The sequence below is a fragment of the Schistocerca gregaria genome, chromosome X (assembly GCF_023897955.1).
Source record: "Schistocerca gregaria isolate iqSchGreg1 chromosome X, iqSchGreg1.2, whole genome shotgun sequence".
NCBI lineage: Eukaryota > Metazoa > Arthropoda > Insecta > Orthoptera > Acrididae > Schistocerca > Schistocerca gregaria.
This window is the reverse complement of record NC_064931.1, coordinates 175,820,121-175,835,727: the sequence shown is the minus strand read 5'-3', so window position 1 is coordinate 175,835,727 and position 15,607 is coordinate 175,820,121. Positions and strand designations below refer to the sequence as shown.

Below are 15,607 nucleotides of genomic sequence, written 5' to 3'. Positions count from 1 at the left end.
TGAAATAAGCCGCTACGGAGCTCTTTAAAGAAAAATACATAGACTGCTTCCAAACAGCCAATATACAAAAATTTTATCATATCTTTCTGCAAGAAATATACCTATTATGTTCTATTTTAATGAAATCTGATGCTCTAAAATGTATGCAAGCATCCATCACACATTCAGGATTGTAATAAATGAGTGTTTTGCCCAAGGACTTTCTAATAGAAATCAGCTTATTCACAGTGAGTGTGCAATACACTGCTAGCATGTAAATCAGCCACCATCAGTGTCACAAGGTGGTCAGTGATGTCAGTCATAAATTTATTGTGCCAGTGGAGTGCAATGTCATCTGCTAACATTGGAAGTTAAACCAATTTTTGTTGTGTTCATTTGTGTCATAGTAATGGATTTTGTGTTATCTTAATCTTTATTTGATTATTAGCTTTGTATTTGGCTCATATCGCAAGTGTTGCACGAGGACCTTTTCTTTCAGATTTTGTTCTCTGTTGTGGGAGAGCACTCATGTGAAAAAGAACAACAGGTTATTTAGGTTTTACAACATATGAAAAAATATAAGGCCTACACTGTGCATAATTAAGAGCATAAAGAGATGAGAAAGTCTTTAATGAAAATTGTTTCAATCGTGAACAATTCAGCTATGTTGAAGGAGAAATAGTTTTTGATGTCATCTAGAACTGAGAAAGAAAACGTGACACAAAGGATAAAGTAAAAAGAGGCTAAATATTTGTGGGAATGATTTTATGTATATGTTATCCCAAATAAATGATTGTTTGAAGTGTTTGGATGACACTTCTATTCTTTCAGTTCACAGCGAAGTGGAGAATTTAACATATGAGCTTTGTCAAGAAAACCCACTATCGATTTTGATTTGGACATTAACAAAGTTTATCATCCATACTACTTCCTTATTGTTGTTTTTGTAGTCCAAATTTTTCGTAAGAATGGCAGTCCTTCATACTTTACTCTCACTTTCATCATAAGACATAACATGAATCAAGTTTAATTCCACTGTTTACTAGAAGAGAAATTTACATCCCTCACAACAAACTGACAACTTTAGCAGCAGAAAAATTAGTTACTGTGTCAATATTTTACCTTCTCATTAAAGAAAATTCCATATTGTGCTTTTCTGTGAAAATCTTAAGACTACCAGCGCTCTTGGGGAATTATTCATTTTTTGCTTTTGGATAAAAATATTTAAGTAAAAAAGAAAACCCAAGTGATAAAACGGTACCTTGTATGTTATGATGGTAATTACATAGCACATTTTTAATTAATTTGCAAAGAAAATTTAGTTTCATTGCACTTGGTCCATCAGCTAAACCTTTCACATACAACTCTCATTGCTTTTAGGATGTGTTAAAATACATTTTTCTTTGGTGCTTTATTTAAATTATTTCTATTCACTTTTCTACAAACGAGTTCACTAATTTAGGTGGTTTGCCTAGTACTTTTTATTCCAATTTCTTTCCAATAATATGTTCCAGTTTTCATATAGTTTTAAAAAACTTAAAATAATCTCTCTAACAATTCTGTTCATATTTCAAATTCTCAGTCTATTTCAGCAAAAGCCTATCATTTATCTAAAATGTCGCCTTGATTTTTAATTAGAATTAATTTCTCAATGCCCTTGCTATTGAGCACAGTAAATAACTAGGTACTGCCACCTGTGTAATGAAAGTAAAAGTAAACATGCATGCTTAGTGCACTTCAGTAGAATGCACCGAGTTCCTTATGATTAACAGGAAATTATGGCTTGTGGACATTGTCCAGTCTATTAAAATTTCTCAATGGTTCATCTCAAGCTTAAATTGTGCACCTATTGTTACTTCAAGACACAAAGGGTCAAGTTGTGCGTGAATACTTTTGCAAAACCATTTGAACACTCAACCACTGCCACGAGACAAAACACTGAAGAGTTGCCTTACAGTAGCCACACATTGTCAACATCTGTTGTTCACTACCTACGAGATAGTGCTTTGAAGAGAATGCAACAAAACTGTGTGCTGTCTTTCTGAAGGGGACTGGAAAGGCTGTGTTTTCCAACAAAGTATGAAACCATCTCAACACTATCAATTTGGTCCCCAAGTATCCAATAAGAACAACAGTAAAAATCCACCAGAACCACGGGGCATGAAGAAGATGGGCAAGGAAGCACCTGGAATGCAACCTAGCTTAGCGACATCAGGTTCTCCTCAGTGAACAGTGTAGGATTTATCTAATGGCTGAATGGCACAGAAGGTTCTACAGGGAGCCATGAACCAATGAGCACCTCAGACATACAGTCAAACAGTTCAGCAAGGGCATGGTAAAGTCATGTTTTGGGCCAGTATCACATACAGATGCTAGCTGTTTATCATTGCTACTGACTGTATTTAAGGGTTATTCAGTACTGTGGAAGGACCCTGCAACCTATTATAAAGGCAAACAGTGAAGACTTCAGCAACAAATTCATCTTTCAATATTAGCATACAACTCCCACATCTAACACACCTTCCTCAAGGAGGTAGGAAGGAAACAAATTGAGTGTATGTGGTATCTGCTGACATGGATCCTGCTGAGGCTGGTTGAAGCTTTTAGTATGTTACTGCAGGAACCCTTCTCACACCCACACACTGGATGACCTCGGGATGGCTGCCATCAAAGATTGGGCCGGCTCTAACACCACCATGGGGACAGCATTCTGAAGAGGATCTAAGAATTGCTTGATTTTATTTTGCAGATTTTTCAAAGTTTTCATAAGGCGTATTCCACCATTCTCTGTTCCCCTTGTATCTAAACCCAAATACATCCACTGATATGCAGGTGTTTTGGTTCTTTCTAAGCAGTTTATGTAACTGGTTTGACTGGTAGCATTGAAATTTGTATGTAGATCACATAAAATTACTTAAATGTTCCTTTAACTTTATATCTTGCATTCTGTAACAGTTCAGCAGCTAATGGTCTAATGTGTTGGTGGTGGCGGTTTCTTCTGCTATTGCTACTGTACATATAAAGCAAAACACAAGTATGAGTAAATCTACATATTCATGTTTTGTTTCTCCTCTTTTACATTGTGCAACACCACACACACACACACATATATAAACTCGTCTTAAACGAATTTACTCCATCACACTGACCTTTTCAATATCAAAAGAAATATTACTAACATGGTCATTTAAGTAAAAAAGAAAACCCAAGTGATAAAACGGTACCTTGTATGTTATGATGGTAATTACATAGCACATTTTTAATTAATTTGCAAAGAAAATTTAGTTTCATTGCACTTGGTCCATCAGCTAAACCTTTCACATACAACTCTCATTGCTTTTAGGATGTGTTAAAATACATTTTTCTTTGGTGCTTTATTTAAATTATTTCTATTCACTTTTCTACAAATGAGTTCACTAATTTAGGTGGTTTGCCTAGTACTTTTTATTCCAATTTCTTTCCAATAATATGTTCCAGTTTTCATCAACAACAACAACATGGTCATTCTAAAACCTACTACATATTACCGTCACAGTCATTCTGCAACATACCAGAAATCAATGTTTCAGTAGGACCAGCATCACTTTTTCTTTATTTACTGCAAGACATACTTACACCCCCCACCCCACCCCGCCCCATGTTACAAGTATATAGCCTTATTTGGATTCTGTAAGTCATGATTTAATCTGCACTTCATGTTTCAAAACACCCTTAACTTTAATAATGTAACTCAATATTGCTCATTACCAACGTATAAAAAAGCTAGGCACACATAATTTGGTTTCTGTGGCTCTGACAAGAAAATTGTTATTTCTTATCAACTGTTATGTTAGTGTTTTCTAAATAAACTGACTGTCAGAAATCTTACAAACAGTACCAATTTGTGAGACTACTTTAAGTTTTGACAACTGCCTACAGAGAAAGTTCTCTGTAATTTTTTGTTTGTCATTCTAATTACTATATGTTCACTGATGCCTTCAATTTCCATCCCATGCCGTTTCTCGTAGTCAAGTACATTGCCTATGTTCAACTGGGCAAGACTTCAGTTTTCATAAATATATCTCTAACATGAGGTATCAATCAAATTGTTCTATTTACTCTTTACTATACCAGCACACCATAAAACAATTTATTGTCTCCCAGCAAAAACCTACACTCCTGGAAATGGAAAAAAGAACACATTGACACCGGTGTGTCAGACCCACCATACGTGCTCCGGACACTGCGAGAGGGCTGTACAAGCAATGATCACACGCACGGCACAGCGGACACACCATGAACCGCGGTGTTGGCCGTCGAATGGCGCTAGCTGCGCAGCATTTGTGCACCGCCGCCGTCAGTGTCAGCCAGTTTGCCGTGGCATACGGAGCTCCATCGCAGTCTTTAACACTGGTAGCATGCCGCGACAGCGTGGACGTGAACCGTATGTGCAGTTGACGGACTTTGAGCGAGGGCGTATAGTGGGCATGCGGGAGGCCTGGTGGACGTACCGCCGAATTGCTCAACACATGGGGCGTGAGGTCTCCACAGTACATCGATGTTGTCGCCATTGGTCGGCGGAAGGTGCACGTGCCCGTCGACCTGGGACCGGACCGCAGCGACGCACGGATGCACGCCAAGGCCGTAGGATCCTATGCAGTGCCGTAGTGGACCGCACCGCCACTTCCCAGCAAATTAGGGACACTGTTGCTCCTGGGGTATCGGCGAGGACCATTCGCAACCGTCTCCATGAAGCTGGGCTACGGTCCCGCACACCGTTAGGCGGTCTTCCGCTCACGCCCCTACATCGTGCAGCCCGCCTCCAGTGGTGTCGCGACAGGCGTGAATGGAGGGACGAATGGAGACGTGTCGTCTTCAGCGATGAGAGTCGCTTCTGCCTTGGTGCCAATGATGGTCGTATGTGTGTTTGGCGCCGTGCAGGTGAGCGCCACAATCAGGACTGCATACGACCGAGGCACACAGGGCCAACACCCGGCATCATGGTGTGAGGAGCGATCTCCTACACTGGCCGTACACCTCTGGTGACCGTCGAGGGACCACTGAATAGTGCACGGTACATCCAAACCGTCATCGAACCCATCGTTCTACCATTCCTAGACCGGCAAGGGAACTTGCTGTTCCAACAGGACAATGCACGTCCGCATGTATCCCGTGCCACCCAACGTGCTCTAGAAGGTGTAAGTCAACTACCCTGGCCAGCAAGATCTCCAGATCTGTCCCCCATTGAGCATGTTTGGGACTGGATGAAGCGTCGTCTCACGCGGTCTGCACGTCCAGCACGAACGCTGGTCCAACTGAGGCACCAGGTGGAAATGGCATGGCAAGCCGTTCCACAGGACTACATCCAGCATCTCTAAGATCGTCTCCATGGGAGAATAGCACCCTGCATTGCTGCGAAAGGTGGATATACACTGTACTAGTGCTGATATTGTGCATGCTCTGTTGCCTGTGTCTATGTGCCTGTGGTTCTGTCAGTGTGATCATGTGATGTATCTGACCCCAGGAATGTGTCAATAAAGTTTCCCCTTCCTGGGACAATGAATTCACGGTGTTCTTATTTCAATTTCCAGGAGTGTATTTTGAGCAATCTGAAATAAAATCTATCATGCTGGAGAACTTAAAATCAGATACTCTTACAATATATAGTACAATCACTTTCATTATTTAAATTTGTTCTATATTGTCAGATTTTAGTAATTCTCAATGTAGCAAATTCATTACACTACTGTTTCTAGTTTTGCAGAAGTCTCATTAAATGGGCTGAAAAGTTTTGCTGCAGTTTCCTCCACTGCTAGATCCTGGCTTCTGATTTCCATGAATCCGACAGAGGAATCACCATCAACTGCGTCACTTCATGACATACTGTGGAGAGGTTTGGTATTTAAACCAGGCCATGGGTGCAAAGTCTCGTGATCAGGAACTTTACGCCACCACTTCTCCTCCCTTTGCCGACCAAATACTGGCAATGAAATTTTTTTCCACCACCGTGACTTTAACCACCTTACCCCGCCACCGCACAAGCATGCGCTGCTGACCTCTGCCATGCAGGCAGGTTTCCATTTTCCTTGTGGATTCATTTATGGCTTCCATAGTTAAGAAATCCCTGATTTTTTTTTAATTAATTTGTTTCTCCTTGCGCTTCAAATTGTCATCTCATTGGTCTTTAGTGAAATCCATTCACATTTAGAAGCAATTTTTCACCTCCTTATCTGATCTTTGTTGCATCACTGAAACTATGTACTAGATACACAATGTAACTGTGTATGGGAAGTAACATTATAGCTGTATGTGACTAATGATGAACAATGTAAGTAAACATCTTCAAATTGCACAAATAATTAAGCACTTGCGAATATTAGTAGTAACAAATATGTAGACAGCATACAATACCCCTGACTGTTCTAAACTAATTATAGTATCTATGATATAACTGTACTCAAATGTTTCTTCCTCTGGATTAAAAACTACATGCAGCACCTCTAAAAGGTAATATTCAAAACACAAAAGTAAGCCTGGAAATTTAAATTGGTATTAAATCTAAATGTATAGCTTGGACTTCAATTTGCAGTATAGACAGAAAACATCTTATGTAATATTTTCACTGACCTGTTCTACTTTGCACAGTTTGTCTACATAGCCTTGATAAGCTTTCATACAGTCTTCAGCTAAGTGAAGATGTGTTGAGTACTTGCTTAACTCTTTCTGGTATTGTGGCATCTTCTTTATCATCTGTGATAGGTCCCTCATTGACTGCTTATCACCCTGTGGCATTCGTTTGGAATCAATGAACTTCTTGAGATTCTTTGTAACATTCCTGAGTAGAAAAAGAAAAAAGAAATCTTCTGAAGAAAATATGATGCAAGTCAGGAACAAGTTGAAACTACAGCCCACCATTTTCAATTACTTCTTAAGAAGAATTTTCTTTAGCCCACACCCAGTTACATTTAAACACAGGTGCAATAAAAAATTGTTTTAATAGAATTTTCTGTTACATAAGCCTCCAGTAATTTGCAGACAAAAAAATCACAGAACAACGGTTACACTTTCTAGTGCAATAAACTACAATACATGTGAATTCAACAATTATGGGGGACAACATAAGAACAGTATTACTTACCATAAGCCGAAAGACTGAACAATTACGGAAGGGTATTTTATGCACAACAGGGCATATACAGGGAAGCTATGGAGTCAATCCACAAGAAGTGGTCCAGTAATGGTTGCATGACCATTTTTAAATATTTTAATTTTTTATATGTGATTACCCTATAATTCAAGAGTTCAAAATAGTTTTTTAAAAATTTTTACCTTTCATCTATACTGAATAGCGGCCATTTTCATTTGTAAGCGCGCGATGATGTTTCAGTTTAGAGACATTAGAAAAACTATGAATATCAGTGACTTGGGTTACGTTACAACATAGCAATTGACTGATAGTTTTTAGAAAAGTGTCCTCTACAACATTGTATATTACACAAAATACGCTAAATTCAAAGATAATAAGTCAAAATGACCTCCAAAGTTTGTTATCCAAATTTTCAAAAATCCACTATTTAGGCCCAAAAATAACATACAAGGAGTGATTTATGAGAGTATTTTTTTTCCTATAGTTAGATATCATACACTATTAGCCTCATATACAGCAAGAACACTTACAAATGTTTCCTTAATTTTTTATGAATTTTTGAAATTTGAAAATTCTCATTTTTTGTAAAGTTTGGGGCTAGTTATCTCATGTGGGACTGAATGTAAAAATATGATTTTTGCACAGTTTTTACACCTTCTGTATTTACTCGAATCTAAGCCGCACTCAAATCTAAGCCGCACCTGAAAAATGGGACTCTAAATCAAGGAAAAAAAAAAAAAAAAAAATTTCCCGAATCTAAGCCGCATCTGAAATTTGAGACTCAAAATTCAAAGGGAGAGAAAAGTTTTAGGCCGCACCTCCAAATCGAAACAAAGTTGGCCCACTTTAATGTGAGACACAATTTAGGTCGAATGAATGACGATACAGCTACAGTAGTTTGGTTCGAGTCTTAAGCTTAGCAGTTAAGCTTTACCACGTAGCCATTGCTATGCGTCAGGCGCTCCGTCCGTATTTATACGGGTACCCTTTCTTTTTCACGTGCTTCTGGTTTGAATCGATCGCTTATTTTTCTTTGATCTCATAAGTGACGTTCTCTATGTTATAGTTGTTTACGTCACTCTAAGCTGAAAATGCGGTATTGTACTGTGTCACACATTGTTTGTCACATTCTGATAATGAGTGTTTATGACCTGTCGTAGCTCGCGTCATGGCTTGCTTTCGTGTGAGCTACTGTGGCTTAAAAACAAAGAAAAAAGCAAGAGGAATTGTCTCAACAGCAAAACAAAGGCAAGAGACTGCTATTTGTTGTTACTTACACTGCTGCTTTCTTTGATAATGATCAACAAGAACCAAATAATAGACCACGTATGATAGAAGATGTTCTGAACGAGAGTTTAGCAAAAATTTTTCTCCGTCTGAAAATCTTTGCAGACGCCTCTTTAGTACATTACATTCTGCACAGAAATTAGTCATCTTAGATTTAAAAATCTAGTCAATTGCCGTCCTTCATTTCTGACTGTATCACTATTAGGCATAAGAATAATACGAATATAAACATGACACGATATGTATATTCTTCCGCGTTTGCTGTTATCTCACACTAGTTTCGTAGTTTATTAGGCTGACAGGATTTAAATGAGATAGCAGCAAACACGAAAGAATACATGGCAAAATATTTATATTCATATTATTCTTATGGTGAAGAGAATACTGCATGTGATTCACAATTCATAAAAGTTCCCATTAGCAACCATCTCTTCTCACAGGTAGGAAAAAATTCAGAATCTAGAGTTGGCCATATTGACAAAAACCCCAAACAGTCTTGCCATTCGGATTTTCGTAGTACATTGAAATGCTGCTACATTCTAAGATGAACAATACGGAATTTGTATTTACTTCGTTGGATAATGTATGAAAATGTGGTGGTCGAAACTCGGGGCGGAGAAAAAAAGCTCGTCTTCCACTTCTTTTAAAAAAATTTATTTACTGACGCAGAGGTTTTGGCGCTAGTATTTATCTTTGTGCCTACAAAGCAAGCCTGTGTAGCACTACATATATTTGACGGCAGAAGTTAGTTGTGGCGGCACCTACATACATTTTTCAGAATTTCCGCTTAGTTTGCACTCGATTCTAAGCCGCAGGCGATTTTTTGGATTACAAAAACCAGAAAAAAAGTGCGGCTTAGATGGTATATGGTGGCAAAGTACTGTAAAAATTTCAACAATGATATCTGACTGAACAGATATATGGATTTTTGAAAATGAGGAAATAATTCACATTACTCTACAACTGATCTTATGGTTGTTGCCTATTTAAATGGTTTATTGTTTCAATGTAATAAAATTTAATTGTGACATATATTTAGTTAACACTATCACCCAAAATTCATTTAGTTTATTTATTTTTAATAATGCAATATTAAACAATAGGAGCTATCACTTCTGTTCTATGGTAATAAAATGCCCATTTACGTTTAGGTTTATTGTCAATAGGTACATTATTGCTGCGTGCGGCATTGTTGTAGTCGGTCTGTTCTGAAACCTCTGTTAGAGTGGATGTACATACTTCATCGAGAGTGTAGAATGTGTTATGTGCTTTGTTCTATGTGTAATTTGTAATTAATTTTGAGAGATTAACTGGAATGCAATAACATGGATTAACAGTGCTCTGTTGGACAGATAGCAAAGTGAAGTGTGTCACAAAACAGTTTACGATTCAGTTTCAAAAAACTTGAAAATATCAATGACTTTGATGAAGTTAGACAAACTCTGTTTAAATTTTGAGTAAGTTCTTCTGTTAACATCAGTGTGAGAGTATCACAAGAAGAAATATATTTTGAAGTACAACTACATTTTTGAAAGAAAGTGCTGTGATCCACTTAAAGTTCATAAAAATCCTATTACTGAAGGTTTGAGGGAAATAAAACTTGAAACTTTTTAACATTTGTCCTTGTTATGTGAGAGTGAAATAGCTTCCGAAGTTAAACATAATGTGATTCCTGGAAATTCCCTGTGCCCAAATTGTTACTCAAAAATATTTGCTAAGAATCCAGAACCAGAATCATGTAACATTGTTAATGACATTTATATTCCTAATGAGGAAGCTGTTGGCATATTGGATTTTGCTTGTTCTAACTTAGAAATATCTCCTGCTTCGAAAATAATAAAATGATGTAGCAGAAAAAGAAAAGCAGCTATTGAAAATAAGGTACAGCAAATTTCAGACAAAATAAGATAAGACTTGGAATCATGCTTTAATAATACAGATACCAACATTATGTCTAAAGAAGAAGAAAACCTACCACCAGCATCATCTGACACTGAATATTTGAGCTTAACAGAGAAATCAAAAATTAAATGTTTAGTGACATCTAAAGAGGAAAAAGTTAAAATTTTACATTTGCTCCCTGACAGTTCATGAATTCTATGTTTCTCATCGTTTGGTTAAACTAATCCAAAAATTAGTATAAGAGCAAGGCATTCTTCCAGTTTTCGGAAAGAAGGGAGGATTAGGTATGAGTGAAGAAAGAATTAAAAAGATCCAGCAGTTTTTTGAAGATGATAACAGTAGAATGTGCCCAGGTTGCAAAGATAGCAAAAGAGTTGTTATAAATGAAGTTAAAATAACAAAGCAGAAACAACTAGTGCTGTCAGATTTAAATGAACTTTATGTAGCTTTCAAAAAGTCTCATCCTGAAAGGAAAATTGGAAGGTCAAAATTTTGTGACCTCACAGGAACACACACTTGCTAAAAGTCAGCATTTTGTTAAGCTCCATTGCAATAGGGTTACTGCCAAGCATTTTAATATTTTGTACCTGCTTAGCCCAGGGATAGTTTTAGATTTGCATGTTTGATTGATGCATTGCACAGCTTTATCCTTGCAGAACTGAGGAAACTTTACAAATGACCTACCTCCACTTTTCAGTACAATTAAAAAAAAATTGTTGGCTTACTAACAATGGTATTTTACAGTTTATGATGGACACTTAACACTGTAGGCTTCTCTCTTAGTAGTTCACTGTGGAATCACATAGTTCTTGATTGTTTTGTGTGTGTGTGTGTGTGTGTGTGTGTGTGTGTGTGTGTGTGTGTGTGTGTGTCCCATTCTGGTTTGGATGTACCTCAACATCAGGCACACAGATTATACAGGCACATGCCATGTTTGAAAAAGCATTGTACAGTTGAAAAATGGCACCACAACACTATCACATGAGAAAACACACGAAGACACAGGATGTATGTAACATACTGCTTAGTCCTTTAGTTCCCTCAGCCACAACCAGCCATGGCTGGAAATCTTACTCAATGGCTCCCCACACGATGATGCCATCAATAGTACAGCTGCGCCTCTCAAAAACACTGCAAGTATGGGACCTCTCCCACTGCCATATTCACTGACTGTCATCTGTGGTGGTGTTGATATGAAACATGTCATGCTCCTACAAATGGTAGAAAAGGTGGTTCACTTCACACTATTTGTTGTTGAAACCAAGTAAGTGCCAGACTTATTTCGTTTCAACAGATGCTGCTCTTTTCCAGAATGAAGTCACTTTCAGTTCTGAAAACTTCCAGTAATGTAGCAGTAATACATATGGCAGTATTCAGTTTTTTGTTTCTCCTAAAAAATGTAAAAAAAAGACTTATTTGGTTTCAACAATTGATGATGATTCACTTAATCACTGAACAATGTGACAACATTCTTCAGCAGTCCATGCTTCTCAGTCATGGCGCCACTCAATATGCAGTCGTTTGTTTTTGTTAATAGCAGCCTTTACATGGGGTAGTAATTCCCTAATGTGGCTGCTGCTAGTCTCCAACCAACTGTGCAGGATGAAACAATGTTGCAGCGAGTCAATTACTTGTTTTCAGATGGCAGATGCAGGAGTTACAATTTGTCTGGTGGTCAATATGGCAATCCTTCCTTGTGGTGAAGACACAGTTGACTGGAACTTAATGACGACTATGACTGCCCTCACATCTGCATGCAGTCCAACATCAGGTCAGTGTCACATCCAAATGCCTAAAAAATAAGCACACTGCACGATCCCATCTGCCGGCCAAAGAGAGCCCCACAATGAGGCCCCATTCAAACTATTAGGTACTGGCACTGCTGCCTCTCTCGAGTAAGTGGCATCTCTGTTCTTCCTAGAGATCACTCAACATCTGACACTGTTGGTGCAGCTTATACACACTATCAGGTCTGGTAAAAACACTGAACACTAACCGCACTACAGAACTTTGTTGGCCATTCTACCTATAACAATGAATAATCTTTTACACACTCACTGATGATGTGTACATGTACAGAATTAAATTAATATCTGACCATGTCTTCTGAGTGCTTCACTATATTTTGGCAGGCAGTATATTTCCACTGCAGGCAACTTATGCCATTCACAGATCCTTTTAAGATTGTCTTTTGTTTAACATTTTATATCTCATATGATGCATTCATCAAAGATATGACTAAAATACATTATTCACTGGGGAGAAAAAAATCTGAGGTTATACCCACTTCCACATGGAACACTGGCAGTTGTGGCTGGTCACCTAGTCTAGTCTTGCACACTTTCCTTGGAATTGTGTACACTACCACTTACTACAGATTGTAACCGAAGGTTTAGTCTGTTGTCTAAATGGAGAAAGAATATTGGTGTAAGTACTCTGAAGACACGAAGGGAAATGAAGTTGTAAACACTGCTTAAACTACTAAACACAGAAATAAAGGAGTCACTACACACACAACCAAAATACATGTACATGAATTATCACTTGTACTTAAGCCTGGAAAGTATGAATCATCTCTATCTATTGGTGATCTTTAATGCCCGTACAAAATATTCAAGGTCTCTGACAGCTTTCACAGTACCATTTCTACTTTTGTACACAACTATGTGTTAACTACTTAAGCTACTTTGTAGCTCACTAAATCTCCACTGAAGTGATATACCCAGTAAGTGCAGCCCTCTGGTAGCAGAAAAAGGAACAGTCTGCACATTACAAGACAAAGTAACTGTTGCCCTCAGGTTGTAGGTACACTTATCTATAAGGGATCTGGATGCCTTCAGCAACACCTGGTTGCACGTGCCCATACGGCATATAGTCACTGTGCTGTAAGTGTTATGAGGCATCATTCTTTGAGCACAATCACCTGAATGCCTTTCGGTTGCATGGCTGTGAAATTGTCCATAGACCACACAAATTACTGCACGTTTCTGTGTAATACATCACATTAAAATCTAGTGAAATGAAGATTATACATCAGACAGATCCCTGCATTATATGGAAATCCTAGTTGTAATATTAACATGTAACATGTGCTCCATAGGTTGCTTACTAAGAACTGTTTTGCATCAACAACCATCCACTGCAGTGATACATAGCAAACTTTTTTCAGGGCTTTTTTTTAGGTTTGTACTATACTTCTCATCCAGGTTATGCCAACTTCCTTGTTGCACACAATGTTCAACTGCTGAACCATATGATGGCCACTAAGGCCTGCCCAAGGACCAGTGGTGTGAGGCAGCATTCCCAGATCCCCAGTACAGGAACCCCAGATTCACAAAACCCATACCCAATGTATAATGTGGTAGTTCACTGAAGACTGCAATATCTGGCACAAGCTTGTCAAATGAAAGAGACAAAGGAGGCAGTGTAAACACACAAATTTGCACTTTATTTTCAGATTTTAGGAAACAAACTATAACTTACTGTGAAACAACAGCAATGTGTTGATGTCTGAGCTCAACCCACAATTCATCATTTTCATCCAGCAGCACCTCTTTTTCTGGTGCCCCTGCTGTTGCTTCATACCTAGACCACAGAAAAAGGTTCAGCATGGAGGAGTATATATTTACAGAGATAACTTAAAATATGTTACATTTGTGAATTTGTATCAAATTCAAAGAGACAATAATACATTCAGTAAGAAGGGGGCAGAGGCTGTTAATACAGCTGTATGACAAAATATGTTAAAATAACTTACTTATAGACATCATTTTCTATTGGTAGTAAATCATATGCCATTGCTTGCAGTGTTAGTTCATGAAGTAATGGTGAGACACAGTCGAATCCTCTATCCAAAATCAAAAGCTGGGAACGAGCTTTTTCTGGTCCTTCACCCATTGTAGGTTCATCTGCCTTATATGCATCTAATTTCTGTTGAACTAGTTGGGCTAATTCAACATTCTTGTCAAAATCACTGGAAAAAAGATAATCATTAAAATGAAATTTCGAAAAACAGAACATTTATCTTATTAGACAGGAGCAAGTTAAAAATGGAAATCAAACTTCTGTGAACCTATCTACAAACAATGCCGAACAAATTTAAGACTAGGCTGGAACATAAGGAACTTATGGTCACTTCAGATAATATTAGAAGATAATTTGCGTGAGCCAACAGCGCCTGGTAGAGTTTATTTCAACTGAAATTTTCACTATAATGATATTACAATCATTTTGTAAAATACATACATGTGTGCACTACAACAGTACAATCAGTAATTAACAGATACATTGTAGGGGAACATCATGAGAAAAATAATTAAACGATAGAAGAAAAAGGCAGCAAGCTGACCACAGGACGACAAATTTATGAGCTCACTGCTCTGCAATGGGCTAAATTTTGAAAGATACTTTCATATAAAATGGAAGGATAGTATGTGCTTAAATTAATGGTTATCCCCGCATTAAAATTTGTAAGTTACACTCTTAAAATGCCTCACACAATAACTAATACAGTAATCACTATTTGTGGCAGGGGAAGGTTCTCCAAACTAGATTATGATGGCATTGCTTTATCAGGGTATATACGCAGACAAGGAAAAAGAATTCCCAGATCTCCCTGTTAAAAATACGTTTTATCACAGGTGAAAATACAATTTTTCCATGTTAAGTGATTGTATTCTTTCCGCCTGAACTGTAAAACTTATCAATCCTTTGAATGGATATGGTTTCACACAGCAGCGCAGAATTTATCGGCGCTTCAGAAAATGAAACTTGAAAGGGGGGGGGGGGGGTAAAACTCATTTTGGAAAGATCTTTGATGTGCAGCAACATATACACTGGATATTTTCGTATTACGAAAGTATAAATTCATATTCTATCAACAGGAAAAGTCAATGGTTTAAGTTAATACACATTTCACGTATAATATTTCTTTCTCAGATTAATAAGCTACAAGAGAAGCTAAGCTTCCATCCCGTTTTATCTGCAGGAAAGTTCGTTTCTAGATGCGATGATTCCCTGGCAGAGACATAACTTACTCTGTGCATGCATTCAAAAATCAACTTCAAATTCATTTAGAAATCAGCTTAGAATGTGTTCAAAAATTTCCAAAAACAGAAAGGGTGCATTTCAAAATCATATGAATAATCAATAGATCGACGTGCGCTGGATGCTAGGTTCTTTGTGAAACAAGGTTTTTTCCTCAAGAATATGAATTTGCCCCCAAACCCCGAAATTGCCGCCTGGCTCAGATACCCGGGTTGAGACCGACACTGACTGTGGAAACTTTATTATTGATAACTGAGCCACGCGTGG

At 37.8% G+C, this 15,607-nt stretch overlaps 1 protein-coding gene across 4 annotated transcripts in view; it reads right to left on the bottom strand.

The window, feature by feature from the left end:
• Positions 1-15,607, bottom strand: part of LOC126297628 (protein ROP) — a 100,890-nt gene that overhangs the window by 14,597 nt on the left and 70,686 nt on the right. For all 4 annotated transcript variants that reach the window (XR_007552556.1, XR_007552557.1, XM_049988647.1 and 1 more), the window contains exons 6-8: positions 14,052-14,267; positions 13,778-13,879; positions 6,586-6,793 (exon numbers count right to left, since the gene is read on the bottom strand). Coding sequence is in view for 2 of the 4 variants with exons in the window: in XM_049988647.1 (XP_049844604.1) it covers positions 6,586-6,793; positions 13,778-13,879; positions 14,052-14,267 (526 nt within the window). In the remaining 2 variants the exon portion in view is untranslated. The remainder of the gene's footprint in view (positions 1-6,585; positions 6,794-13,777; positions 13,880-14,051; positions 14,268-15,607) is intronic.